This window comes from Theobroma cacao, unplaced genomic scaffold (genome assembly GCF_053813885.1).
Source record: "Theobroma cacao isolate CCN51 unplaced genomic scaffold, ASM5381388v1 tig013, whole genome shotgun sequence".
Taxonomy (NCBI): domain Eukaryota; kingdom Viridiplantae; phylum Streptophyta; class Magnoliopsida; order Malvales; family Malvaceae; genus Theobroma; species Theobroma cacao.
This window is the reverse complement of record NW_028291724.1, coordinates 169,240-195,719: the sequence shown is the minus strand read 5'-3', so window position 1 is coordinate 195,719 and position 26,480 is coordinate 169,240. Positions and strand designations below refer to the sequence as shown.

Sequence of the window (26,480 nt, the reverse complement as noted above, 5' to 3'; positions counted from 1 at the left end):
ATCATATCGTATCTACTGGCAAAATGGTCGTTTGCAACAATTTAAACAATCCAATTGGAATCTATAAAAGAGACTAGAAAAACTTAGCAAAAATATCCCCTAAATTCATATAAACCATAACATATAATTCCAATATAATTTCAATATCAAATAGGGAGTCCTTTTCCTATTGTAATTTAAGCTAATCATAAATAAGTTGCTTCATATATGTTCGTGTTTCCATCTTCTTTCATTTTCGATCGTTCTCATTTGGTTATGGAGTACAAACATTAAACATTAACAAAAGTCTCTGTTGCAATACTAAAGGCCTATATTCTAAATTTGCACCTAAAGGGGGGCTTCTGAGATCTTTACACAGCAACACCGTAAGAACCAAAACCTAATTATTAGAAGTTGGACGTCAGCCAAACCAAAGTGCAAGAGTAACATATAAGCTATGCAGATTTAATTTTGGAAGAGCAATACCCGTAATTGGACAGGTTATAATGCATAAATACTTACACAGAAATTCATGATGCTTAAATTTTTTTCCCTTTAAGACCAAATGACTATAAATGAGCCATCCCTACATAGTCAATGCATGTCCACTGAATAGCTTGATGCCCTCTGAGCAAAAAAGAACATGATCTTTTTGTGACAATAGTAGATAGTTTCAAACAGCAAAAGTGAAGTAAAATCACCAGAAATCCTTGCATGAACAGGAGCCAGACTGAAAATGGTGGAAGCGTTGACCATCTCTTACAATAAGATGCCTGCCTCTAACCTTGGAGGTAAACTTCAAAAACAGTGATAATCACCACAAGTTTAAAGGTTCTTTATGATTGTTAGAGTGGTTCCCACGTCAGTGCTGATTGGTCCCCACGCTACAGCCAATCTTTCAATATGAACCTCCAGAGCCTCCTCTTTTTCTTCGTTTTCCAAGTCATGAAACACCATATCTATTTCGGCAATGCACCCAGCTTCCTTAAGTTTAATGTTAAACTCATCCAACCTTTTATAGATATCAGCAGACCAATTATGTGATCTATCTCCAGCAACAAAAACATGATCTGAACCTGGCTCCAACCAGGTTCTTTAATCAATCCTCTATTCCTCAACATGCTTCTTGTTATAGTTGCTTCCTTCCACTTACCCCCAGATGTATATAAATTAGACATCAAAACATGATTACTGGTGTTTCCAGGATTCAAATCTAACAACTTCCTGGCTATATATTCTCCAAGATCAACATTGCAATATTTCCTGCATGCACTAAGCAATCGAGCCCATACTTGAGCTTGTACCTGCACAGGAATCTCTTGGATGGTTTTCAGGGCCAAGTCAAAGTGACCAGCTCTACCAAGAAGATCGACCATGCAAGTATAATGCTCTATACTAGGTTCTATTCTGTAAACCCTTTTCATGTCTTTGAAATACTTGAATCCATCCTCCACCAACCCCGAATGACTGCAAGCCAATAATATGCTTGTGAAAACAACATGATCTAGGCTGAAAGTTTCAGTTATTTGCATCTGATGAAATAGGTTCAAAGCCTCATTTCCCAAGCCATGAATTGCATAACCATTTATCATTGAACTCCAAACACCTAAGTCCTTATGTAAAACTTCTGCAAATACTTCTTCTACCTTCTCCACAATTCCACATTTGCAGTCCATGTGAATCGATGAGGTCTGGACCTGCTGATTTGATGCAAAACCATTTGGTTTCACATAATGCTCTATCTCCTTCCCCAAACTTGGTGATCCCAAATCAGCACAGGCAGAGAGTATATAGTGGCAAAGGTTGCTTCATTTGGGTTGAGCCCGGTTCTGCATAACCTCTTGAATAAATCCAATGCTTTAGCAGGGTAACCAAACTGAGTATATGCAGCAATAATGGATGTCCACAAGCAAATACATTTCTTATCTACCATTGCAAATACTCTTCGAGCAGAGCCAATGTCACCGCATTTTGCATACATGTTAAGAACCAAGTTATCCATCATATACACATTTCAAAACAAAAGAATGAATTGATGATGCTAATGGCAAATTCCCTGCTTGTACACAACCTGCAATGATCTTAACGAACAGCACCATATCCTAACTAACACCCCCCACTTTTCTCATTCTACTAAAGAGATTGAATGCTTCCCCAACATTCCCAACATTTTCATAGCCACCAAAAATAGTAGTCCATGAAAGGATCGATCTTTCATCCATAGTATCAAAAACGGAACGAGCTCCATCGATAAAACCAAATTTAACATACACATTCATCAGCGAATTCGCTAAAGGAACCTCACATGGTAGCAATCCAAGTTTAAATACGCAACAGTGCATTAATAAGCCTAGTTAAAGATTGGCGCAAGCAGGTGGAAGCACTTAGTTCAAAACTAAGAACCCACATTACTTTCAACAACTTTATTGCTTTCGTTACACGGAAACCACGACAATAAACAGAAATCATAGAGTTCCAAGAAATAACATTTCTCGAAAGCATTTCGTCGAGCACATTGCGAGCAGAGACTAAATCAAAGCGTTTAGAGCACATGAGGAGAAGAGATGTTTGTACGAAGATGTCGTGTATGAAACCAAGTTGAAGCACCTGGGCGTGGAGCTTTGTGCCGTCACGAAGAGAAGTGAGGGCTGCGCATGCCTTGAAGAGTAATGGGAAAGTAAAGCTGTTTCCATGAACATTAGAGTTGTGTAACATTGGAGAGTAGATGTTGAGGGTGTCCGCGAAGTGACCATTGTTTGTTGAGTTTGTGATCCTTAGGTTGACGAGATAAAGTGGGCACTTCTTTGAGCTTATTGAAGTCAAAGGAAGGCGTAAAATTTATTTACAACATTAGTGCAATCTTGATGTTTAGGATAGAAGACAAAGGTCAACTAGTTGGGCTCCATAAGGAACCGGTTGGAACAATTTCTATATGCTAAGGTTTAAACCCAAGATTAGTAAATGATAAAAATAATAGAAAATGACAGTAGAATAAAGCAACGTAAGTAATATTATGTAAGACATAAATGATTACCATACGTTATACATTTTTTTAAAAAAATAATAAAAGTAAAATTTTTAACAAATAAATTTTAACTTTTTGAAAAAACGAAAAACAAAAAAAAATTAAATAAAAATTCTTTCCTTCCATAACTCCCTTCTCCTTCCTCTCCTCTCTCGACTCCCTGCACCTAATGGCCCAATCCGATCAATCACCAACCTAATCAGGCCGAACAAGATTGAAAATTTTATTTTGTATAAAGATGATGTATAAGAGAGGAAATATAACTTTGTACTCAAGCTATATCTTTGTCCTATTTATAATCCTAAGTTCAATTTTATGACATATTTCAAATACCCCTGTATTGCTCAAGTCTAACAATCTTTATGCTATAATCTTTTTTTGAATTGGAGTGTAAAAGTGACATAAATTCTCACTGTTTTAATATGACAAAAGCTCATTTTCTATATCATAACACAATATTTAACTTCAGAATATATTTAATTCCATGATTGCCCAACTATGGCAACCCATGTGTTGTGCATTAATTTTAGAGATTTTAGTTGGAAGACTAAGAAGTTAAAAAAACAATTTATTACGTTTACCATTTTTAATTATCTAAAAATTTAGAATTAAAATAGTTGAAAGAAATAACGGTATTAGTTGATATCCATTTCATCATAACAAAAAGCATATTGACAAATAGTAATACGCTAATTTAATTTGTTAAAATATTTTATACTTCTTTAACACTTCCAGCTCATAATTAACCGACATTCAAGATGCTGTCAAGTTCCAAATTTATACATTAATCTAGTTGGAATTTATAACAAAACACTAGAAAAACTTCATATAAATATCAACAAAGAAATCACATAATTCTACACAAAATTCAAATCAACCTATCATTTCAATATAGCAAAGTGGGAAAGTTGTTTCTTTACATACTTTTGAGCTATAATCATGGCTAAGCTTGGTCGCCCTATCTCTGTTTGTGTTTTCATCTTCTTTCATTTATTACAACTATTCTCGTTTGGTGTTGGAGATGTTCTTGAAGTACCACCATTCAACATTAACCAACAGTCTCTTTTGCAATATCTGTCCCTTGGGGATATCAAAATTGATTTGCCAGCTCTTTACGTATTTGGAGACTCCTACGTGGACGATGGGAACAACAATTTCTTGCCCCATTCTGCTGTAGCAAATTATCTACCATTTGGAATTGATTTTGATGGAAAACCTACTGGTCGTGCCACCAATGGTAGAATCGTAGTAGATTTCATTGGTATGACAAAAACTTTAACACCATTTACTATTATTTTCAATATATATTAGTACTTAGTTTAACATAATATCATATTATCTCATGTTTTGGGAATAAGTTTCTAAAATTTTATTCTTTAAACATGCACCCTAGCATAGAGAATTCTTCATTCCTTCTGACTTCATATCTTGCATTTTTTTTTTTAATCTGAGCAATGATTTATTGGGTGAGAATCCATTTTCTAATAAACCTCCATTATTTATTATATAAATATCCACTCTAGCAAAAACTTTGAACGTGAAATGTAATATTAACTAAATTGTTTTATATATTTAATAATGCAGCTACAGTGGGTGGTTTTCAATACCCACCACCAATTTTGGGTATGTCTGAGGCAGACAAGAAAACAACTCGGACTGGCGTGAACTATGCCTCTGGTTCCTCTGGGATTCTTTCTGAAAATGGACGCTCTATGGTAAAATACCTTGCTACATTAATATAATTTTATAGATGATTTTATTCATCTTGTTAAAATTGAATTTAATTTTAGTCTTGACAATATGATTCTATCAATTATAATAGGTTTAAGAAAATTTGAGATAAAGTACTCAAATTCAATTAAAATGTTTTTACTAGGTGAAAATTAACCATATACGTATAATAAGTATCAAATTTTCCTATATTCACTTGATAAGTTCACTAACTTATAGCATTTTGCAAATTTTCCTACACCACACAGCATATGAATGTGCTCAACTTCTTCCAACAAGTAGACTTGTTTGAGAACACAACCTTGAAGGATTTGAAGAGTTCATTTAGCAGCACAGAAAGTTTCACTGAATACCTCTCCAAGTCTGTTTTTTTCATCCATACTGCGAGCAATGACTTAGGGCTTACCTATGAAACTTCAACATCGAAAAACTCTCCAGATAAATATGCCGAAGTACTTGTTGAAGAGCTTTTTCAGCAATTGCAGGTAAATCTTTGAAGTATTCATCAAATTCTTAAAAGAGTAATGCTCTTTTTATTTATTTTTAATTATTCAACTACTCACAAATAATATGAACATAATAATTTTATGAATTTTTTTTAAGAGTATTTCCAAATGATCAAATTGTCGAATACTTTACTATTTTTTATTATTAAAATGTGAATCATAATGTTAAATCACATGTAAAACTTGTGAATTTGTTTTCAATGCAGAGATTATATAAGCTTGGTGTTCGCAAATTTTTGGTGAACAACGTGTCTCCGTTAGGGTGCCAACCATTTAATATAAATACAAAAAATCACACAACATCATGTGTTGAAGAAGTGAATGAGCGTATATCTATATACAATAAGCTCATTTCCAATTCGTTAACAAAGTGGCAATCCACTCTTTCGGGATCAAAGTTCGTTCTTGGAGACCTTTACAAAATTTTTCAAGATGTATATGTGTCGCCTGCATTATATGGTAAGTAAAAATTATTTAAAATGATTAAAAATGTAAATAAGTTAAGTTACTTTTAAGAGCTATTTTATATTGATTCTTAACAATACTTAAGCTCAATTCATTCGTTGTCAAACCAAGTTGAAATAATGATTTGAGTTGACTTTGAATTTTGTAATAATACTCGACTCAAGTGACATTTAAGTTTTACTTAAATTTTAAAATCAAATTCTTTAAGCTAATTGAATCGGGCTAAGTCCACTCGATTATTTTTTAAGCTGAATTTGAGTAAAAGAAGATAAAGCTGGATCAAACTCTCTAATCCTTGAAAACTGAGCACAAATAGCGAGAACTATGTCTTTGATTTTTATTGTTTTGATATAGCTTACAAACTCTATTTGTATAATTTTGTGTGCAGGATTTAAGGATGTAAACACTTCTTGTTGCGTTGATAGGAACGGGGCTAGGATTCTTCCTTGCGCCCAAAATGTTGCACCATGCGAAGATAGAAAGAGTCGTGTATTCTTTGATCCATTCCACCCCACTGAAAGCATGCATTTCCTATGGGCCAGGCGTCTGTTGAAGGATTCCTCCGTTTGCTCCCCCATCAATTTGATTCAGCTGATGCAAGCTTAATAATGTGAACACTTGGCTACTATGCACGTCATTGGTTTGACGATATCATACAAAACCACATAGAAGTATGGCTTCTATTTGTTTGTAAGCAATAAAAAATTTGCCAAAGAGAGTTGAATGAAAAAAAAAAAAAAAAGGAATTGGATATTTTATTCTTTCCATAACAGCACTAAAGGTAGCTGAATGGTAGTAGTATTATTTGTTCATAAAGATAATATCTTATTTTGCTCCTATATTTAAAGAAAATAATTAATGTAATATTTATACTATAAAAAGTTTAATGTGGTACGCAAACTTTAATTTTGAATATCAAAAAACTCAATCCATTATACTGAAAACCAAATCTACCAACATAGCTTTTAAATAAATGTGAAACATAGCCAAAAAAAATACCACTTAACTGCCACGTGTTATAAATTTTTAAAAGGAAAAGTAAAAAATGAATTTTTTTTTTTTTTATCTTTTCAATATATATTTCTTTCATTTCTTCTCTTTCCTCTCCCCTAATGCCCTTTCTTGATGGTCGCACCCGACCTATTGCCGGCATGTTTCGGTTAGACAATGAAACAAAGAAAAACAAGAAAAGAATGTTTTGAAAAAAAAATTATATTTTTTAATATAATCATAAAAAATGATATTTTTTATTTTAAACCAAGTAAGTTATTATGATTAATTTTGGGCAGACTCAACTTTATAAAAGCAGTGTCAAATTACATTACTCAATTCTTAAAAATCTATACTAAATATACTATTTATTTGGAATTTTATATAGTTAACTTATCAAAGATTTCAAATTAACGTAAATTTATCAAACAATTATTTATATATTAATATTTAAATACTGGAAAGATAAATTTTTTTATAATTTAAGATTTTATTTAAAAAAATAAATATTAAAATATTTATTTTTTAAAAATTTAAATCTTACTTTTGAGACTAGCAGTGATTTTTTTTTTTCTTGGTCCTTAGTTATGTCTTTCACTCTTTTAAACCTAAGCTTCAATTGTTCAATTGTAAATAATTTTCAATTCAAATTAAGTTTTTAAATATTTTATGTCTAAATATATTTTTTATTAAATTGATAGTTTGGGATCCAAATAGAATCTTTCTAATAGAAAATAATATCTTGAAATTATGAGTATTTTTTTATTTATTTTGTAGATATATTGTTTGATTATTTGGTCTTTGTATTTAACTTCATGTGGTTTGTGGATACTTATACTTAATTTTAATTAATAAATAGAAATTTGTCAAATTGTTAGTTGTTAAATATGATAATTTGCTATGCAATATCATATTTTATTTAATTCTAATATTTTAATTTATGTTAACGAGAAATTAGTAGTAATTTTTAACATGTTTTTGGATAAATAAGTTATGAAAAGATTTTTTTTTGAAAGAAATAAAAAGATATTTTAAAATACAAGAAATTATCTAATAAGAGTCAAGTTCTGGCAAAACCAATATAATTCTACTAATGATGGTACCTAATAATCTTTTAAGAAAAGTTGTATTGAATTTAATCTAAGTACTTTCTCAGTAGATCTTGGAACGGAAAAAAAATTTTAATTATTTTTATTATTTTAGTTATGAAACTATTCAAAAAAAATTTTGAATTCATCTTTGTGATTAATAATTAACTAATTATTTTTAATCAGAATGTCACTCATTACACATAGTGTTAATGTAAATGATGAAAATATCATGTGGTTATGTTATTGTACCTTATAAACATGTCATGTCATTATCCACTATAATATGTTAATATATGTGACATAAATAGATAAATGACATTTTGATTAACGACAAAATATAATAATTGTATTGAATGTAGTAAAAAATAAAAATTTATTTAATTTTTTAAATAATTCAACTTTTTTTTTAGATACTACACGTAAGTAAATCTTAAAACTTAAAATTTTGAAAATTTATCTTAATAAATTTCGATTCTAATTTTAAAATGTATATAACAAGATTTAAAAGACAATTAATATGTATAAAAAAATATACTATAATAAAATCATATATGTAACAAGTACTAAATTAACAACCACACAACAGATAATCCATACCTTACACATAAAAAATATAATTGTTTATTTAAAAGGTAACATATTTTATATTTTTCATCTCAAATTTACAATGTTTCTTTCACACTTAGGTAAATGTCATAATTAAATTTGCATACTGCCGAAAACTCAAAGTGGCTAAATTTCCATAGCAAATAGTAGCATAATCATTTTATGGTATTGAAAAATTGGCAACAAGTATATAATAATTTTTTTAATATAAAAACAATTGAATAACACTACAAGCGGATTGTTAAAGGCATCAAGTGGGCCGTTCCAAGTTGGTCCAGCGCTGCTCATTTAACAGGCCATATTGTTATGGCCCATGACAGCCAAGAATTCCGCTTAGAACGGCCATAACCACATGGGCCACATGCTGGGCCACCACAGCCCAGTTCTTTGACACTAGTGACAGGGAGTAGCCGAATGCCGAAAGCCAATTTCTCGTACGTTGTCCCGTGCGCGGTGGAGTCTGGTCGAAAGTCTCCTGTTTTGAGTTTTCGAATTTCTTGATTTGCTATCGGAGTCTCTGACGTGTTTTTTCCCTTTGCTCCTACACTTCCACTGCTGCTAAATTGTTGATCTCAGGTTTGCATCAAATGCCCAGTTATCCATTTTCATTTTTTTTCCTTGTTTTTTTTTTTTTTGGCTTATGATGTATATGGTTCAGTTAAGTTTTGGGTTGTCTAGATTCCGATTCATATTTGAGAATTTCTCAACTTTCTGAATATTGGGTTGCTCGCATAGCAAGGAAATTTCAAATGCGGAGGATGAAATGCAAAGAATTAACTACTTGTTTGATCAGAATAGAGAGAGACATAGATTTCAGGTCAGGGATTTGGTGTCAACTTAGATTTATTTATTTAGGTTTGAAATTAAAGAACAGAGTTAGAGGCAGCAACTCTTCTTTTATTCTCCTTCCCAGGAACTCTCCACATAGACCTTTTTGTTGAATCAATTGCTGTTTGTGTGTGCTTTGGCACACTAGTCTGCATGTACTACACTTTCTTCTGTGTCCTATGACTCTTAATTTTTCTTCTTCTGACGTTAGAATTCCATCAACCAGAGTTCATCTTGCCATATCTTTAGGATGGCAACTACGGCTTGTTTTATCATTGTGAGCAGGAATGACATCCCAATATATGAAGCTGAAGTTGGGTCTGCTGCGAAAGTATGATATTTGTTCACATCATTCTACATATTTTTTCCTAATAATGAAATTTTATGTTTACATATCTGGAGATTGCAAAGTATGATGCAGGATTTTGTATCTGTTTGGCCATGGTTATATCTCTCTACACTTTGCAAGATGTACCCAGTGGCCTAGAGTTGTTGTGTTGTACTTGTTTGTGCATTTTAACCTTTCTTTTTTTGGGTTCTATTTCGTAGTTTTGAACTTTTGATTATCTAGGAGTAATGCTTTCGCAATGATTCTGACAGTATGTTCAGTAGGGAGGAAAACAGAGAGAAGGGAAAAAGGTGAGGAAAGAAAAAAAAAATGGAGAGGAAGAAACGTTTTTTTCCTTTCTTGTGTATAGTATGAATGATGGAAATTAGAGGGAAAGAAAGAGGGTAGGAGTAAAGTTGTAAATGGAATGATTAACTTAATTTGAACAAATGTTTTCAATTCCTCCCATTTTTGAAAGGATTAGATTTGGAGGGAGGGGAAATGTGCAATTCCACCCTTTTCCTTCCTGCTTGCTAGTTCCCTCATACCAAACAAAGGAAACACTACTTTCCTTTCATCCCCTTTCTCTTCTATGAAACATAGTGAAAGGAAGACATGCTCATATCTGCTAAAGAAAGAATTTTCAAAATTGAACATCAGATTTGCTTAATATTCCTCTGCATGTATGCTTTGAAATATATAATGCATCAGATGTTCATAATTAATTATTGGGGTTTATTTGGAAAGTATTTCTTTACAGCACATTGTACTTGTATTTCCTTTGTTTTTCTTCCCCTGCCCTTCTTTTTTTTATGTATATATGGAGGGGGTGTGATTGGATTTCATAAGATTTAAGTGTTTTTACCTTATGCAATACTCTCTCTGCTTGTATGCTTTTTGGCTTGGTGTCAGAAGCTGTTGTTACTTGTTGCTGTCTGTCTGACTGCATTGTTCAATACAGAGAGAAGATGCTGCTCAGCTGCATCAGTTCATATTGCATGCGGCTCTGGATATTGTTCAAGACCTTGCATGGACCACTAGTGCGATGTGAGTTATATTTTTCTTGATACATCCATTTTAGCATATTCTGGAGAAATTTCCACGTTTTTGTTCTATCTGTTTCATTGCCAAATATCTTGATACCTTTTATTTACATTTCTGTTGCAGGTTCTTGAAAGCAATTGACAGGTTCAATGATTTGGTGGTCTCAGTTTATGTAACAGCTGGTCATATCCTCTATATATACTGAACTGACTTATAAATGTCATAACATAAATATATAACTAATATGTTGAACAAACATCCAATATCCAATAATTTGACAATTATGTAGAACCAAAACTCAGGGAAAAAAGGTCTGCCATTTAAAGGAAAGTCCTCATGTAAACTATGGGTAAATTGTAGGTTGTTGGTATTAAAATGCAGTATTTAACTAGACCCTTGAAAGTACTTCTGTAGTTGAATATCTAGACCATCTTAACGTTTGGCTGGTGTTGACACTATTAACAGTCTTGGCATGATATTATTTGCTACTTCTTTGGGGATGCTTTGTTAGCCATTGAGGGCATGTTGCTCAGACACCATGTCAGAGCCATTTAAACATTATTGTCTTACTATTATAACGTGAGTCATTCACGTAGAATGTCCTCCATCATATGGTTGTAGGGGTTCCTGATCTAGTGTTCTGGTTTATTTATGCTGTTGTTAGACTAGACATGTTGCAGCTATATATTAGCTTCACATTTCTATTATCATTGTACTACCGAAGTTAGTAAATGAAAAAAGCAGTAAAGTTCTCGTCTTCTTCTGTCATCTTCATTACCTTGTCCATTGTTGTTGTCAGCTGCGTGTTTTAGTATTTAGGAAGCTTGAGACTGTAGCATATCCCTGACATTTATATTTTGGTTATCTGTGTTACTAGTTCCAGTTTAAGACTTTCCTTGACTTTATCTTACATACACGATTTATGCTACTTCATGACTCTCGTAATGATGATGGAATCAAGAGCTTTTTCCAAGAGGTTCATGAGCTTTACGTAAAGGTAACTACTGCTTCCAACTTCTCCTGTTAACTCTTTTTCGCAGACAATTAATCTTTGATAACACTTTATTCAGGCAGATAAATTCCACTAGGTTTGTATGTTAATTTTTCTTCTTTTTTCTACGTGATGCTTGTTTTCCTCTGTGATGCTTTAGTTGTTGGGATGTGTTAGTCTGTCAGATAAATAATCTAGGTTTGCTAGTTATTCTCTATGAACATTCTCTAATAACATGATAAGCAGATTTACTGTGAGATTTGGAAGCTGCTTTAGATTAATTTGGAAAAATAAATTAATCAAAGTTTTTTGTCATTTTGTATGTCCTAGTTTGTGTTGCATTTAGAGGCTTCAGAACTGATAAAGTAGAGCATTTATGCAAACCAAGAGCATGTAGAGGCTGCAGATCTCTGGTGAGCATGGAGGGCAACTGAGCACCTTTTGTCACTGTGGAAGGGAGGGGGAGAGAGATAGTTGGTTCTAGGGCTGAGTAGTTTAAAAGAAAATAAAGGGGATGGTGTTGGGCACTGAAAATGATTTGAGAAAAAAAGAATTACGATGGTAATTATAGTTGGTTCTAGGACTGGTTTAATTTGATAATAAGTTAGGGCCTTTTTATAGAAAAAGAAAAAGAACTTTTCATTTATATAAGTTTGGGCTTATCAAAATGTGACAGTTGGTACAGAATTTTGTAGTCTGCTTGTTGTTGGGCTCTCTTATGCTGTAGTGCTCCAACTCTTTGTTTTTCTTAAGGTAAACATGTCGAACAAGTATTAAACATTTCAAAGTAGACAAGTTTGAGAACATGACCCACTTAATATAAGTATGTGAAAAATTGAAGCTGCTCTTAAAGGACACATACTGAACCTGATTTTATGCAACAAAGATCTTGTGGCCTTTTAAAACATGAACCTACCTCAAACACAAGAATTTTGTTTTCGTGGACAACTAAGTCCTTAGAAAGCGGTGGTAAATGAAAGCTTGTAGTCAATATCCCCATATCATGCTATGAAACTACTCTTTTCTAACTCTTGTTACTGTTCTTGAGGGGACTTGTTGCTATGAAAGTATGAGTCTATAAGTTGGTCCAAATCACTACAACTTCTGCTGAGTTATTGTTTTTGTACAGTCTTGATCAATAGCTCAAAAAGCTTTCTTTTGCATTATATCTATTCATTTTAATGCATTTTTTCTATTAGAAGTATCATAATCAGAGGAAGGGTTCTTCAACCTGCATATACCATTATTTGGTCTTAGGGACTTTTCATTAGAAATTTTTGATGAACCATCTTCATTTGTTTCCTTTTATGTAATGACATGATCTATTGACTGATTTTTCATTGCCTGAAATCTTTGGTAATTGGCAGATTCTTCTTAATCCACTCTACTTGCCTGGTTCCCGCATAACATCATCACATTTTGATACAAAAGTTCGTGCCCTTGCAAGGAAATATCTATAAGCAGTCATCCGTTCTTCTGAAGAACTTGAGATGTTACGCAATTGAGCTTTGCATGGGTGTACACACACTTTAACCTCTTTCTCATGGAAAATTCAATCATGTATGGTGAAAAGGAAAGCTTTTTCCGATTGCAATTTGTGTTTACACAATTATTGACTCTGTTATTTGCTCTTTAGATTTCTTTGTTCATGCATTCGTTGCAAATAGTAAATGACAATATGATTCGAAAGTGTTTTGTGTGAAATGGTAACAAATGATAAACAGCAGAGAGCATTTAGCAATTCAGGGTCATTGATCTGTTTCCCCAGGGTTTGATCACCTTCGAGGATCAAATCTTATCTCTACTCTAATGAGGGAGAAACCTTTTATACAGTTTCTATGTATTACCATAATCAGATAGAGCGCACATCATTTAGATAACTTATTTTCCTGACATTTCTTTTGTAACTTTAGAATATTCTAGACATTCCATATGATCATTGGTGCCAGTTCTTGTCCCATGGCTTTCTCAACTGTCAATAATACTCTCCAACTCAATGGCAAGTGCATTTTTTCTGGCCTTCTCAGTGAAAAAATCAAACAAACAAAATCTTGGAAACCAAAAATCCATGAAACAAATGATCATGGAGGTAAATGACTGAATCATAAGCAACAACCAAATGGTGCTTGTCCATAATGTGATAGAACTATAACAATGATCATCAATGCAATACTGTTTTGATAAATTCATCAAGTTTAATGGTCCGTGAGTGGCATTTTCAATCAATCAAATGCATTTTGTGTCTGATGTTGTTATTATTAACTCGTGAATTCATTAAATAGACTTACAGCTAATATGATAGAAATCGTGTATGTAATGATTTGTTTTGCCTTGGGTTTTCAGCATCATTGGTGAGTAAGAAGCAAAAACATTTATGACTTGACTTGGTAGCTCTTTCATTTAAGTCCATGCTTTCAATTTTGAAAAAATATTCATGTTAAGTTTAAGTGAAGAAAAGCCTGTATTTATAAATTCACTTTGTTTCGTGTCTATTTCAACCTGATATCTCTCATGAGATGTCGCGATAATGAAGAGTTTGGTATGATCGTACCACTTGACACCAAACTTTGGACTTTTAAGAATTTTCCATGGTCATACTTTTTCCCTAATAAACAGTGGGGAAGTAGGAGGACGTGGAAAGTGATAAAAAAAACAAGGGGCGATGGTTGACGGAGGGTAACATGGCAAAAGCCAAAAACAGTAACTTTGAACATCCAAACCAAAAGGTATCCAAAGAAGATGAACTAGTATTTTATTATTACTAAATTAAGTATATTTTCATTACGGATGAAGAAAACGCAGCGTTTTAGCGAATGGGGAGGTTACCTAAAAGAGCCAAAAAGGGGTAAGTCGGGTAAAGAAAGGAAACCGACGAGAAAAAGAGGAGAGTAAAGTTAGCTTTGCTGTTTGGTGTCAAGCTTTATCTTCAGGCAGCAGCAGCAGCACCACAGCAGCAAGCAGCGGCCCCCCCCATTTACCGTCACACACTCTCTCACTCACTCGCATACAAAGAAACTCCCCTCCCCTACCCCAAAAATATAACTAAAATAAAAAAGGAAAAGCTAACAAACAAAAGCTCCCCCGTTTTTATTAAGTACTATAATTATTAGGGTTTCCCACAAAATATAAAAAAAAATTATATAATATTCGGTCCATTTTTACCCACCGATCCGACCCTTCTTATGATTTGATTTTTTTTCCCCTCAATTTTCACCGGAAATGTTATATGCGTTCCGCATCTTCAGGTAACTTTTTTTCTTCTTTTTTGTTGTGGTGTGTTTGAGTGTTTGGTAACGGAGAAAATGCTGGAAAAAGGAAGGAAATTTGGGGTTCCGAACTTTTTTTTTTTTTTGCTTCTTTGGTTTTTTGGGGGTTTGAGCTAACTCTTCTTTGTTTGTTAAGAGAAGAGTAAACTAGAAGTTGGAGCTTAGAATTTTTTTTTTGCCTTCCTTTTTTAGAAGCATAATCTGGTGGGTTTGGTTTGGTTCAGTCAGATTTTTTTAATTTTTTTTGAGATATGTGTAATTTCTTTGTGCGGCTGAGAAAGATTTGAGAAATTTGAGAGTTTGATTCTTGATTTAGTGCTTCTTTTTAAGGGAAATTTGCTGCCTTTTTTAGTTTGATTTGATTATCTGGTTTAGTTTTGTTGTTATATGCTTAAGATATTGCTTACTATTTTGTTTTCTAATCTAGGAAATCATCAGGAGAAAAGGGAAAATGGATTTCTTTTTTCCTTAGATGTAACTTTCCTTAATAAAATGCTGTAAAAAAAGGGGAGAGAAAGTAAATTGAACTTTAGATGATCACTACTTTGGTTGAAATATTGTTTCCATTTTCTTTAGATTCTTAACTCTTTATTTTAGCTGATGCTATGCAAGGAAAGGAATATTGTTTCTGGTGTTGCTAAATTTAGTTTACTTAGTTGATTGATTGAGTTGGGCTATAGTTTCTGTTAAAACATGTCTAATCTGTTGTTTGTCATCAGAAAAGTAAAGAAGTAAAGAACTTCACATAATTTACTAGTTTTTTGAGGTTAGTTGAGGTGGTTCTTTATTTTCTATGGGAATTAAAAAAAAAATGACAATTGCATAGAAAGTAAGGTTTCCAAAATTGTATTTTTCTATCTGAAGTTGAGAAACATCCTTAAGAGCTTGTCTGACCGTACTTCTTTTTGCAATGAAGATGAATAAAAAAGGTCATTTCTGATTTTTTTTTTATGTAAAATGCTTTGAAGAACTGAAAACGGTCTTTGAGTTTGATAGTAAGTGACAGAGAAAAACTTGTGTGGTCAAGGGGCTTAGTATAAGTGTTGTTGGAAAGTGTTGTACTTGAAACTCGCTTGTTCTAATTACAGAGTTTAGAGGGAAGATTTCTTACATGGGTTAGATTGTAGTTTAGTCTTGAAGCTTGCTAAACCCCAAATTTTTTTTTTTTTTTTGCATGGTGCAGAAAGAATTGAAGTAAGGTGGTAGAATGATGGTTATTAAGCCAGTATGCTGATACCTAGGTAGCTTAAGGAAGGATGAGAGGTATTAGCTGTTTTTACTCACTATTGCTCCTTTGTAAATGCTTCCAGACAATGTCTAAAGCAGAAATGTCTATGACTGTACGATATGATAAAAAATTTAGACCTGAAACTGGTATCTAGTCTGAGAGTAATGTGTCATGCAGTAGCATTTTTGAAAAAGAAGCTATTGGTATTTGAAATTTTTCATTATTGTTTTAGTATGCTTCATTTTATTGCTATTCTCTTTGAACATGTTGAAGCATGTTGTGCTAATTTATGTATACATGGATAAATAGTTACATTTATCTTTACATTATTTCTTCCTGGGCATGAAATTTTCTTTTTCGCACTTGCTCTAACACTTGAAGATGATACAGGTTTTACTGCATTGCTGAAAACGTTGTTAGGGTGTGTAATTAACTACAATAGGTTTTTCTATTGCATGATTCAATGGTGCCAGAAGGCTAGAAGAGCTATGGACTGTTTTCAGACTGTTAGCCGTCTTAAAGGCAAGTTGTTTGAATTTACTAATTGGATCTACTTATCTATAGCTTTAGACAGTGCATTCTGCAGTTAAAAAAGTGAAGGGGGTGCAAAAACTTGCTGGTATAAAGGTGTCGGGTTGGCTTTTTGTCACTTTTAGGAGTGACCTTTTCTTTATGAGAACTGGTTTTAATTTGGTGCAGACTTTGTATTATGATTGAGAGTTAATATCTCAACAAATAATTTGGAATTCAGTCTATAGTCTATTTTTGTTTAACTTTTAGCTGAGCTTAATTTATTGGGCAAGTTCCCCCTAGTTGTGAAGTTGGTCTGTACATTTCTAAACTTGCTTGGTGTGGTGTACATATTTTTTAGTTTGAAGATAACACTCATATGAAATTCTTAGAGGAGTCATAATGAAGAACTAAGTGATGAAGGAACTTTTAACCCATAAATAGATGTTACATTTATCAAGCTTTAACATTTATATATCAGTAATTTTTCAATTAATGACCTGACCCTCATTATCTTTGGTTAGAGGTTCTGGTTTGGCCTATATACCTTATTTCTTTGTGTTTGCCTTTCGAGCAGAGAATTTACATGGTGCTTTAGCTTTGAACTTAGTGACCTTTATTCTAGACCTTATGCAGCATAAAAATGACAAGACAATTTAGTGCTCCTTCTCCATTTATTTATCTTTTGAATGTTATGACAGAAATCTGACTTTGCCTCTGGTTGCAGGTTCCCTGTGCCAACAGTTAATACTATTCATTCTCTGGTTATCCAGCTTCCAAGATGTAGTCACATTGCAGACACTGCTTGACCCTAGTCATGTTTCTTCCACATCTGAGCTAGCTAATCCACCGTCTACTGGATTATTTGAACCTATAGAAATATCCCCTGCTGTTATTCCACGTTATCCTTATCCTGGTGAATCATTACCACCTATGTACCCAACTTTTCCCAGAACATATGAACCAAATTTAACTGGAAGGTGCCCTGTAAATTTTTCTGCGTTGTCGAATATCATGGGAAAAACAGCATCTGATTGTTCTCTACCTTTGGCAGCACTTGTAGGAAATGTGATATGTTGTCCACAGCTTGGTAGTTTACTCCACATCTTCCAGGGTTACTACAGTATCAACTCTGATATGTTGGTCTTGCGAAATGCTGTTGCTAATGATTGTTTTTCAGATATCATTAGTATCCTAGCTAGCAGAGGGGCTAATAGTACCATACCTACAGTTTGTACTGTAAAATCATCAAATCTGACAGGTGGGTCTTGTCCAGTGAAGGATGTTAATACCTTTGAGAAAATGGTGAATACAAGCAAGTTATTGGAGGCTTGCAGCACTGTTGATCCTCTAAAAGAGTGCTGCAGGCCAGTTTGCCAACCTGCAATTATGGAAGCTGCTCTAAAGATTAGTGGAACACAAATGATGCTAAATGAGAATAAAAATGTAATTGGGGAGACTACTCATATAGATGCCATCAATGATTGTAAAGGGGTGGTATATTCATATCTTTCAAGGAAACTCCCTCCAGATGCCGCAAATACTGCATTCCGTATACTATCTGCCTGCAAAGTCAACAAGGGTACAGTTTCTATATATCTTACATGATTGTTGTTCAATATTTACTTAATCCACAGTTCTGGTTGTTCTTACTTATGAACTTGCTTGAGTATCTATTTTACCTCAGGAAGTTTGTAGTTGAAGATGATCTCATATTGCATGGAACTGTCATCTGATGAAAAATTGAAAGTGGAGGCAATTCGTAGTCTGTATGGATAGCAGATTAATGTTTAAATTCCCTTTACTTTTGACATAATCTATCAGTTTCCAAAATTAGACCAGGCTATCTAGGACAATGCATGACTAAATTCTAAATAAGTAAATCAAGCTTTTCTAACTTACCTAACAAGATAAGGTCAAGTAATGCTTGGTCTTTAAATGTCCTTCACTTTGAGTTTTATTAGTTATATCTTTTCCTTTTTAATTCCCTCTCTCAGTTTTCGTAGTTATCTGCCAGTTGTATGACAAGATATTGTAGCATTTGTTTTGAATCATTTGTGAGTATTTTGATATTTTGTCTACAATGGGGTAAAAATTTTTGCATGTGCAGTTTGCCCTTTGGAATTTAACCAGCCCTTGGAAGTAATTAAGGCATGCCGTAATGTAGCTGCTCCCAGTCCTTCCTGCTGTAGCTCATTAAATACTTACATTGCGGGGATACAGAAGCAAATGTTAATTACAAACAAGCAAGCCATAATTTGTGCAACAATGTTTGGGTCAATGTTAAGAAAAGGTGGAGTTATGACAAATGTTTATGAGCTTTGTGACGTTGACTTAAAAGATTTTAGTATCCAAGGTATACTATTCTGTTTGATGTAGTTCTTCTAATTCTTTGCCCATTCTCTGCTATTTAATCTGATACTGAGGTTTTCTTCTTGTCTTTTTGTCTCTTGTATTCTCATGTGCGGTTGCCACAACAGCATATGGACAACAAGGTTTGTATTGTTTCCTGATCTTGTTCTTTCCCCCACATTTGCACGTGCATTAGTTAACAATAGAAATGGTGTGTGTGTGTATGTGACACATACAAGTCGTCAGTGGGCATCTTTCTATATGCTAGAAGATTTTTAATCTAGCATCCTCGTCATGCTTTCTTCCTGGTTTGATGTATGCATCAAATTAGATAGATGATTATGCACTAAAGTTTAAGATATGCACCATATAGATTGAAAATTTTGGTATTTTCTACAAATCTAGGATGCCTGCTACGAAGCTTGCCAGCAGATGTGGTATTTGACAACTCAACGGGCTATAGCTTTACATGTGACTTGACTGACAACATTGCAGCGCCATGGCCTTCATCATCTTCAATGTCATCCTTGTCTCTTTGTGCTCCAGGTAATTGTTTGAGAAAGAATGACTTTTGTAATTTTGCTTTATTTAGAAGGGATCAACACAGTTAAAGTAGGGATTCAATAAGGAGCATATTTGCCTTGTGGCTTCATCTTAATGTCCTAATGGCTGCCGCCTGCTATTGCAGAGATGTCATTGCCTGCCCTACCAACATCAGAGACACTGAAAAATCCTGGTGTGTAACATTTATTGTTTGTATTGCCTTCCTATTTTGGTTAACTACAATGAAGCATTTAGCAAACGAGAGGCTGTTCAATAAAGTATATGTAGTACATGATAGAAGATAAAGGATCTGTAGTAAATGACACCATAGTTTGTAGAAATTCTAGTCATACCTTGCCAAGAGTTAATAACCATAAAATAAGATGGTAGAAAATGAAGCTAGCATCCTTTGCCGAAATTTTGAAAAATAAAACAATACATTACCACAAGAAATAACTGTTGGGTATTCTATTTGACATCACTGGGCTCTTGGTGTTGGACATGGTAGAAGGATCTTTTAGGACGTAGAATCAAGAATTATGATGTCACAATTTAGACATATATCACCCTTTCACTCTGGTATGTGGCTAAGATGGGTTAATTTAAGTAATTTGTAATATTCAAGCTGTAGCTTGTTCTCATTTTATTGTTTTAATTTCATGATGCAGGCTGCCATGGATGCATGTTGGAAATCTGGGTACCCATTTTTTCATTTTTTGTTTTCAGTACATTTTTGTACTGAAGAGAGTTGTAGTTGCGGGTTGAGCCGGTTTGGCAGTGTAGGGGCTTTTGGTGATTGACTGTTGTGTGGGGAATTTACAATGTATATTTTGAGTAAGCCTTGTTGGTGTATAGTATCTATTTTCTTTCCTTTTTCCTTTTAGAATCAGACTTTTCCATCTCCCTCCCACTGCTCTCCCTCTGTCTGTCTCTCTCAAATGTCGTGGAATTCTTGGGAGAAAGAAAGTTGCTTTTCTGATTTCTAACCATGTGGTGGAAAAAAGTTGCACGGACCACAAGGAAAACAAAATGGTTTCATAAGCCTTAAAAGCATTGCAGGAAAATATGTAGTTTCTCAAGCTTAAGATCAAGAGAGGAATGCGGAAACTTTTGACTTTTGAGAAGGCCGGTGAAGGTTAAGTCTTAATACAGATAAGCAATTATAATATTATTTAGAATATATAAAAAGAATAAAATTTTGCATTTTCTTATTTAAATTAATTACGACCATGTTAATCATTTTTGAAGACATTAATTAATATTTTATTACCAATTTTTTGGATATTTAATTACAGTATCCCATAAGATATGTCTAACTATTATTTGAGAATACATATTAGTAGCTGCTTGCTGTTGCTTTTTATCTGACTACTGTATTTGGTGACCAAATACAAGCTCATCAAATATGCATGAGCCATCCATCATTTTATTATTTCACGATTACTATAATTTTCATAATACAAAACAATTTGCTACTAATAAAACCAATAGTAAATCTTGATTTCTTTTGTGGTATTATATTTTCTAAATTAATTCCAAATTTAGTGAAAATTATTAATTAGATTTAAATCTTTATAGTTTCAAAACATATCATTATAATTTTCGCTTAAAAATTCAATAAAAATTTCAGTTACTTATCTTCAATTTTACTAATTCGAGTATTGTAATTTCACTAATATTATAAAAACAAATATTTCAAAATATCTTTGAAGAATAATATTTTTTGTGTGCAAATAATATTTAAAATTTTAATATAAAAGATAAGTAATTTATTTTCTTATAATTTTTTTTTTTAATTTTCGCCGCAACGGGGCTTGGTTGAATATTTTATTTTGAATATTCCTTAAATGTGAACCTGACCCATAAAATCAACTCCAAGCTTCTTAAGCCGAGCCGAAGCCAAATATCAGAGCTCTCCTACATGCCTTTTTAAACCCCATTTCAACTAAACCCTAAATCTCTCTCTCTGTGGGATTTTCTTATTCTCAATAGCAGTAAGAATGGCAAAATTTCATCGAACAGATTGCATCGAGATTTTATCGCAAATTAAGCATCAAGAGAAGCTGGTTAATCTCAAAAGAAGGTTCCGCCTTTTTTTTTCCTTTTTAATTTCTCGCCAATTATGTTTATTATGTTTGATTTCTTCTAAAAAAGCATGCTTTTCCCATGAATGTTCACAATCCTGAAATTTAGCTAGTACTTTTTTTATATATAATCTACTCCATGGTGTTTTTGGTTTTTAATTTTTGCTGAAACAAGTTAAAGATCGTTTTTTTTTTCAGTGCATATTGTTGTTGTTGTTTTTGTTGTTTTGCGGTCTTGAATGTTGATTTAAGTGAGATTGTGGAAACTGAGGAATGTATTAGTTGCTGTTGTTAAAACGCTTGGTGCATTGTTACGGTGATTTATGTTTGTATCGGGACTCGGGGTAGGATTACTTATCGAGGTTCTGTGCAGGTGGTTGATGGGACTCTCGACTTCAAGGTCCAAGAGGAAGCAATGCAAGGAACCCAAGTTTTTTAGGTACAAGTAAGTGGGTGAGCTTTCTACTCCAACAACAAAATATTTGTATGCATTGTTGTTGTTCCTGTTGTTTTCTTTGCTGTAAAGGTTAATTTTAATGCTTTCGGGGTTGATTCTGTCTTCCAGGACTTTGCCTGAATCTCTTCTGAGGGACGATGATGTAAGTCAATGCAACATTGTGCAGTGCTGGTGGATATCATGTTCTTGTACTTTCAATAATTTAGTCCTGTAGATATTTATGTTTTTCTCATAAAATTGTTCTTACTACTATGTTTTCCAGATTTTCTGTGAGACTATTAAAACTCATGTTGAAGAAGCTTTTGGAGCACGTAATTTCGGAAGAGGAAGTCATGTTATTCAACATAGTGTCCAATCATTTGATGCACCCAAAATAATGGGATTCCTTCTCTCATTCCTCAATGCTTTGACTAATAATGGGCTTTACCTTATTGCCATGATACTTACAGGAGGCTCAGGAAATTTTGAGAAAACTCGGTGCAAAATGAAGCAAGTTATTAGAGAATCTTTGCCGAGATGTTTGAGCAGTGAAAATCATGATCATAAGAGAAAGGATATGATTATGAAGCTATATAGAGTTCTGGATGATCATCAAAATTTTCGGGACAATTCTATGAAATCAGTGACTGCAACATTTCAAATTCATCATGATGCTGCGATCCATGTGCTGGATGGATTAGGGGATTTCCCTTTACAAACCTTGATTGCAATGGACAGGAAGCTTAGATGTCTCAAAAGATTGCCCCAGTTACAGGCTTGTGAAGGGGGAAAAAAACGCAAACGTTTAATTGAGAAAGTGAGTAAAACGGGTAAAAGGATGCTTAGGGATCTTGAAAAAGGAGGTGAACTGCGAGAGCCATTAGCTAAAGCATTGGCAGTAGCAGACTTATCAATGAAACTATCTACGGGCTGTCTAAATACCCCAACAACATGCTTTCACCAATTCTCACCAGAAATAATAAGCTTGCAGAATGATATTATCAAGGCTATTTGGATTCTCAAGACAAAGGTTAGATTCCCCAAGCTGAAAACCTTAAAGCTTTTGTTGGATCCAAAGGTTGATATATCAAACCGTTCTTTACGAGGAGCAATTACAAATATGTTAACAGAGTTTCTCTTCGAGTGCAGTGATATGGATACAATTCCCAAGTCTTTATTAGAAACTCTTGCTGTTATTAATAAGGATTCTCGATCTATGCCACATGGATGCTTCCTAAAGGAGGAATTTGAGGAAGAAATAGAATGTATACTAAGTGTGAGTGCTCAGTTGAAACAAATTGTTTGGGACTTGCTTCCTGATCATGAGTTGGATGAGGAATTTGCTGATGCATATGGAGAAGAATTAGAAGATAGTGATGATGGTAGTTGCATAGAGGATGATGGGCAAATGGAAAATGAAGACTCTGAGAGTTTTATGTCATGTTCTGTCAATTCAATTGAGAGAGATGAGGGTAAACTGAATGTGAAAGTGGATCCAGAAATCATATCAAATTATGAGACAGGTAGTGAAGATATAAACGAAGTAAAGAGCGTAAGCAAATTGCATGCATTTAGTGATGGAAATTGTTTTTCACCATTCAGTTTACCAAGTGGAGAGTTAAATGACTATTCAATTGAGAGAGATGAAGTTAAACTGAACAGTGGAGTGGGTCCAGAAAATGCATCAATTTTCTCTTCCAACCTTCAGTTGGGGAATGCAATGTTTGTGCACAACAAATCAAGGATGTGTAGAAATCAGTACCTTAACATCCAAGAAGCATGTGACGTGACAAGTTTGGTTGCCTACAATCTAATTGGCCAGTTATTGGAAAAGTTCACTAAGGAGCAGGACATGGAGTTAGATTGGAGCGATAGCTTGTATCTTAGACGTGACTCTTCAGTTCAAGAACATACCCAAGGTATTAAACTACTTTTATTCTTCCTTCCCCTTCTCTCCTCTCAATTGAGCTTTATAAACCATGCACCTAACCTATTGGACCAAAATTATCTGAAAATCGTGTCACAATCATGTTGAGCAGTTAATGAAACTACATTGACATCAATGTCTTAATAGACATTGATATGAAAGATAGTGAAATAGGAATACTTTTGAGGCTAATATGTAGGAAAATTTTAGTGCTAAAGGGTGGGAAATTATTTGTGCAACCAGGTCCCCAATCAGTTAGGGTATGAGATGATGAGTGGATGAGGAAAATTAAAGTTCTATGGACTGTTTAACTGCTGCTCAGATGATAGTGAAGTGACAATTAATTCTGTGTTCAGGGAGGAATGTGAATGGCCATTTGCAGGTTTGAATATGCCCAAATAGCTTTAGGGAACAAAAACAAACTGGCAGTTCAAGATAGAAGTCTTATCAAATTTGACCTCAACTAAGTCCTAGACTATTCAAAATAGGCTTATCAAAGAAAAGACTAAAAATTCTTGCACTACCCAATACATAAATTCTGATGAGAAAACTCGAATAAAGCTCAAACAAATGTAAATTTGGACTTGATAATCAGTATTTTGGCATATATGAGGCCTTTGAGACTCAACATCATTACAGAATGTGTGCTTGCATTGCTTTACTTTGGTGTAAATGATTGTTGAACAATCTTTTCTCTCTTCGATCCCCCCACACCCATCCCTTGAGATGCTAATAGAATTGAAGGTTTTAATGTCCAATTCTTCTCTGTGCAGACTTGTTAGCTTTTGCAATTCATGGTTAATAATTAGTTCATTTTTATGTATTATTGCAGGAAAGAAGCAGAAATTGCCTGAGGAAGATGTGGGAGGTTCTTTCATTCAAATACTCAAGGAGCTAATGCCTTCTGTTCCAAAGAGGTATTTTCTTATCCACCTCGAAAGTGGTGGATTATATCTTGCTTTCTTGTGGTATTTGAGTTCTTATATTATTGGACTCCTGGAATTTAAAATGTGTTAACTGTTAGCCCATATTTTATCAACTAAATCATTGATTATGAGAAGTAAACTTTCCTTTGTTGCTGCAGTGACAGGGAAAAATTGAAGGAGTGATTGGGCACAAATTAGGCACCCTTTGATTTTGCTGGATGATTTTAAGGGCACAGATTTTGTAATGCATCTGTGCTTATTGATTAAATCTGACCTATTCAAATTTCTCTTCAATCTTCAATTATTTGAGATGTGGCTTGACCTCCCAGGAGAGTAGAATAAAAAAGATTACATGGCCTCACTGGTTCTCATTGTACAATAAATTGATTGCTGGCTTGATCTTGTTGCTTCAGATCCAGGTAACCATCCAAACCCCGCCCATAATTTGATTGAAAACTGGTAAAGTGGAGAGCCATATTGTATCTCATCCGTTTCAGGAAAGTTTCATTTTTTATTCTTTGACATGGGGAAGGGGTATTCAAGCCTTTTTCCTTGAGCATGAATTAAATGTTTCCATGTGAAATATTCATTCTTTTGTACTTATACTATCAGTAATAATAGCAATTCATTTAGTTTGTCTACAGCTTGAAAAAGTTGGCATACTCACATTTGCACAGATTTTTATGTGAACTTCAATTTTAACGTTTATAGTTACATTGCAAACAAACACACTCCAACCCTTCAAGTACAGTTAATCGAAAGAAACGAAATCCTTGAAGCTTTTCACTCAAAACAACAGCTCAGTGAACTATAGACCTATGCAAATCTTGCTAGCTCTCCATACGATAAACCAGAGCCATCAAAAAGCTGCAAGAAGAAGTGAACTGTATGAAACAGTGACATTTTGCAGAGAACAAGGGAGGTGCCACTAGACTAAAACAGGTTCCCATGAAATGGCATCTGAGCTGCAATTTCAATGCAGAGAAAGTGATGAATAATGCACAATTGAAATGCAAAGCTTCTCATAAAACATTCTATCAGATGTTTTTTATCCCCTGGAGCATCTATGACAGAGTTACGACACGACAAAAAGTTGTGCATTAATCATTATGCAAACATAATTATGTGTGGTGGTGCTGACATCTGTCCCCTTAAAAAGGGGTTATAGCTGCTTAGACAAGCATTCGAGTGTAGCAGTGAAACGGGCTAGTAAAGAGACCCCGTCACACCTGAGGCGCTGCTTCACTTGATTGCTAGAAAAGCATTCATAACACAAGCAAAGTTCTATTTTAGTTTCTTTTCAGCAAGAAAAAATCTGCTGCATGATGTTAAAGAGAAAAATTATCAATGCTATATTTCAGTAAAAATAGAATTTACTTGATGAACATGTGGAAGGCACGTGTGTTCTGGTCAATGAGAAATGATGTCCGCCCAAAAACGTTCACCATACCTTGCACCTGCATAAGAGGGGGAAAGAAAAAACCAGTTCATGTGAAATGGCCGGATGAAAATAAAACTTGCACTTGCAATGAACTAAAACAGTATCATGGTGATGGTACACGGTATAATTATCTTCAGTCTGTTCTTTCAAAAAACATTTTCTCAATTCATTAGGGTCAACTTT

The 26,480-nt window shown here is 33.8% G+C and overlaps 4 protein-coding genes and 1 pseudogene across 14 annotated transcripts; 4 read left to right on the top strand and 1 right to left on the bottom strand.

The window, feature by feature from the left end:
* Positions 1 to 104: 104 nt before the first annotated feature.
* On the bottom strand, positions 105 to 2,814 carry LOC148760194 (pentatricopeptide repeat-containing protein At5g40410, mitochondrial-like; annotated as a pseudogene).
* Positions 2,815 to 3,943: 1,129 nt separating this feature from the next.
* On the top strand, positions 3,944 to 6,312 carry LOC18602438 (GDSL esterase/lipase 7-like). The gene is made up of 5 exons (XM_007033817.3): positions 3,944 to 4,265; positions 4,589 to 4,719; positions 4,984 to 5,220; positions 5,448 to 5,700; positions 6,095 to 6,312. Exons 1-5 carry the CDS (start codon positions 3,944 to 3,946, stop codon positions 6,310 to 6,312), a joined length of 1,161 nt encoding a protein of 386 aa, XP_007033879.3.
* A 2,501-nt stretch (positions 6,313 to 8,813) lies between these two features.
* Positions 8,814 to 13,325, top strand: LOC148760193 (uncharacterized). 2 transcript variants are annotated; one of them, XM_088802813.1, is made up of 6 exons: positions 8,814 to 8,969; positions 9,448 to 9,552; positions 10,511 to 10,596; positions 10,717 to 10,781; positions 11,508 to 11,590; positions 12,952 to 13,325. In XM_088802813.1, the coding sequence occupies exons 2-6, from the start codon at positions 9,472 to 9,474 to the stop codon at positions 13,042 to 13,044; spliced, it is 408 nt and encodes a 135-aa protein (XP_088658939.1). In that variant the 5' UTR covers positions 8,814 to 8,969; positions 9,448 to 9,471; the 3' UTR covers positions 13,045 to 13,325. The 2 variants fall into 2 exon arrangements, with proteins under 2 accessions (XP_088658939.1, XP_088658938.1); XM_088802812.1 differs by having other exon boundaries at positions 9,433 to 9,552.
* Positions 13,326 to 14,434: 1,109 nt separating this feature from the next.
* LOC18602415 (putative GPI-anchored protein At1g61900) lies at positions 14,435 to 20,369 on the top strand. 8 transcript variants are annotated; one of them, XM_088802830.1, is made up of 9 exons: positions 14,437 to 14,829; positions 16,034 to 16,113; positions 16,555 to 16,600; positions 17,316 to 18,170; positions 18,699 to 18,944; positions 19,057 to 19,083; positions 19,346 to 19,486; positions 19,629 to 19,676; positions 20,152 to 20,369. In XM_088802830.1, the coding sequence occupies exons 3-9, from the start codon at positions 16,567 to 16,569 to the stop codon at positions 20,223 to 20,225; spliced, it is 1,425 nt and encodes a 474-aa protein (XP_088658956.1). In that variant the 5' UTR covers positions 14,437 to 14,829; positions 16,034 to 16,113; positions 16,555 to 16,566; the 3' UTR covers positions 20,226 to 20,369. The 8 variants fall into 8 exon arrangements, 7 of the variants coding, with proteins under 7 accessions (XP_088658956.1, XP_088658954.1, XP_088658953.1 ...); XM_088802828.1 differs by having other exon boundaries at positions 16,552 to 16,600; XM_088802827.1 differs by having other exon boundaries at positions 16,469 to 16,600.
* Positions 20,370 to 21,376: 1,007 nt separating this feature from the next.
* Positions 21,377 to 25,499, top strand: LOC18602416 (uncharacterized). Of its 3 annotated transcripts, none has more exons than XM_007033784.3 (6): positions 21,377 to 21,566; positions 21,941 to 22,006; positions 22,133 to 22,166; positions 22,287 to 23,922; positions 24,763 to 24,847; positions 25,015 to 25,499. In XM_007033784.3, exons 1-6 carry the CDS (start codon positions 21,484 to 21,486, stop codon positions 25,037 to 25,039), a joined length of 1,929 nt encoding a protein of 642 aa, XP_007033846.2. In that variant the 5' UTR covers positions 21,377 to 21,483; the 3' UTR covers positions 25,040 to 25,499. The 3 variants fall into 3 exon arrangements, with proteins under 3 accessions (XP_007033846.2, XP_007033844.2, XP_088658941.1); XM_007033782.3 differs by having other exon boundaries at positions 21,941 to 22,012; XM_088802815.1 differs by having other exon boundaries at positions 21,506 to 21,566; positions 21,941 to 22,020.
* Positions 25,500 to 26,480: the final 981 nt, after the last annotated feature.

Bases quoted from the DNA above. Each gene is read 5' to 3' on its own strand.
- LOC18602415 (XM_088802826.1), top strand. The intron at 16,601-17,315 runs GCAAGTTGTTTG...CTCTGGTTGCAG, and splicing joins GACTGTTAGCCGTCTTAAAG to GTTCCCTGTGCCAACAGTTA. The intron at 18,171-18,698 runs GTACAGTTTCTA...TTGCATGTGCAG, and splicing joins TGCCTGCAAAGTCAACAAGG to TTTGCCCTTTGGAATTTAAC.
- LOC148760193 (XM_088802813.1), top strand. From the start codon at position 9,472: ATGGCAACTACGGCTTGTTTTATCATTGTGAGCAGGAATGACATCCCA. The intron at 9,553-10,510 runs GTATGATATTTG...TGTTCAATACAG, and splicing joins AAGTTGGGTCTGCTGCGAAA to AGAGAAGATGCTGCTCAGCT. The intron at 10,597-10,716 runs GTGAGTTATATT...TTTCTGTTGCAG, and splicing joins GCATGGACCACTAGTGCGAT to GTTCTTGAAAGCAATTGACA.
- LOC18602438 (XM_007033817.3), top strand. From the start codon at position 3,944: ATGGCTAAGCTTGGTCGCCCTATCTCTGTTTGTGTTTTCATCTTCTTT. The intron at 5,221-5,447 runs GTAAATCTTTGA...TTTTCAATGCAG, and splicing joins AGCTTTTTCAGCAATTGCAG to AGATTATATAAGCTTGGTGT. The intron at 5,701-6,094 runs GTAAGTAAAAAT...TTTTGTGTGCAG, and splicing joins TGTGTCGCCTGCATTATATG to GATTTAAGGATGTAAACACT.
- LOC18602416 (XM_007033782.3), top strand. From the start codon at position 21,484: ATGGCAAAATTTCATCGAACAGATTGCATCGAGATTTTATCGCAAATT. The intron at 22,167-22,286 runs GTAAGTCAATGC...TATGTTTTCCAG, and splicing joins CTCTTCTGAGGGACGATGAT to ATTTTCTGTGAGACTATTAA. The intron at 23,923-24,762 runs GTATTAAACTAC...GTATTATTGCAG, and splicing joins AGTTCAAGAACATACCCAAG to GAAAGAAGCAGAAATTGCCT.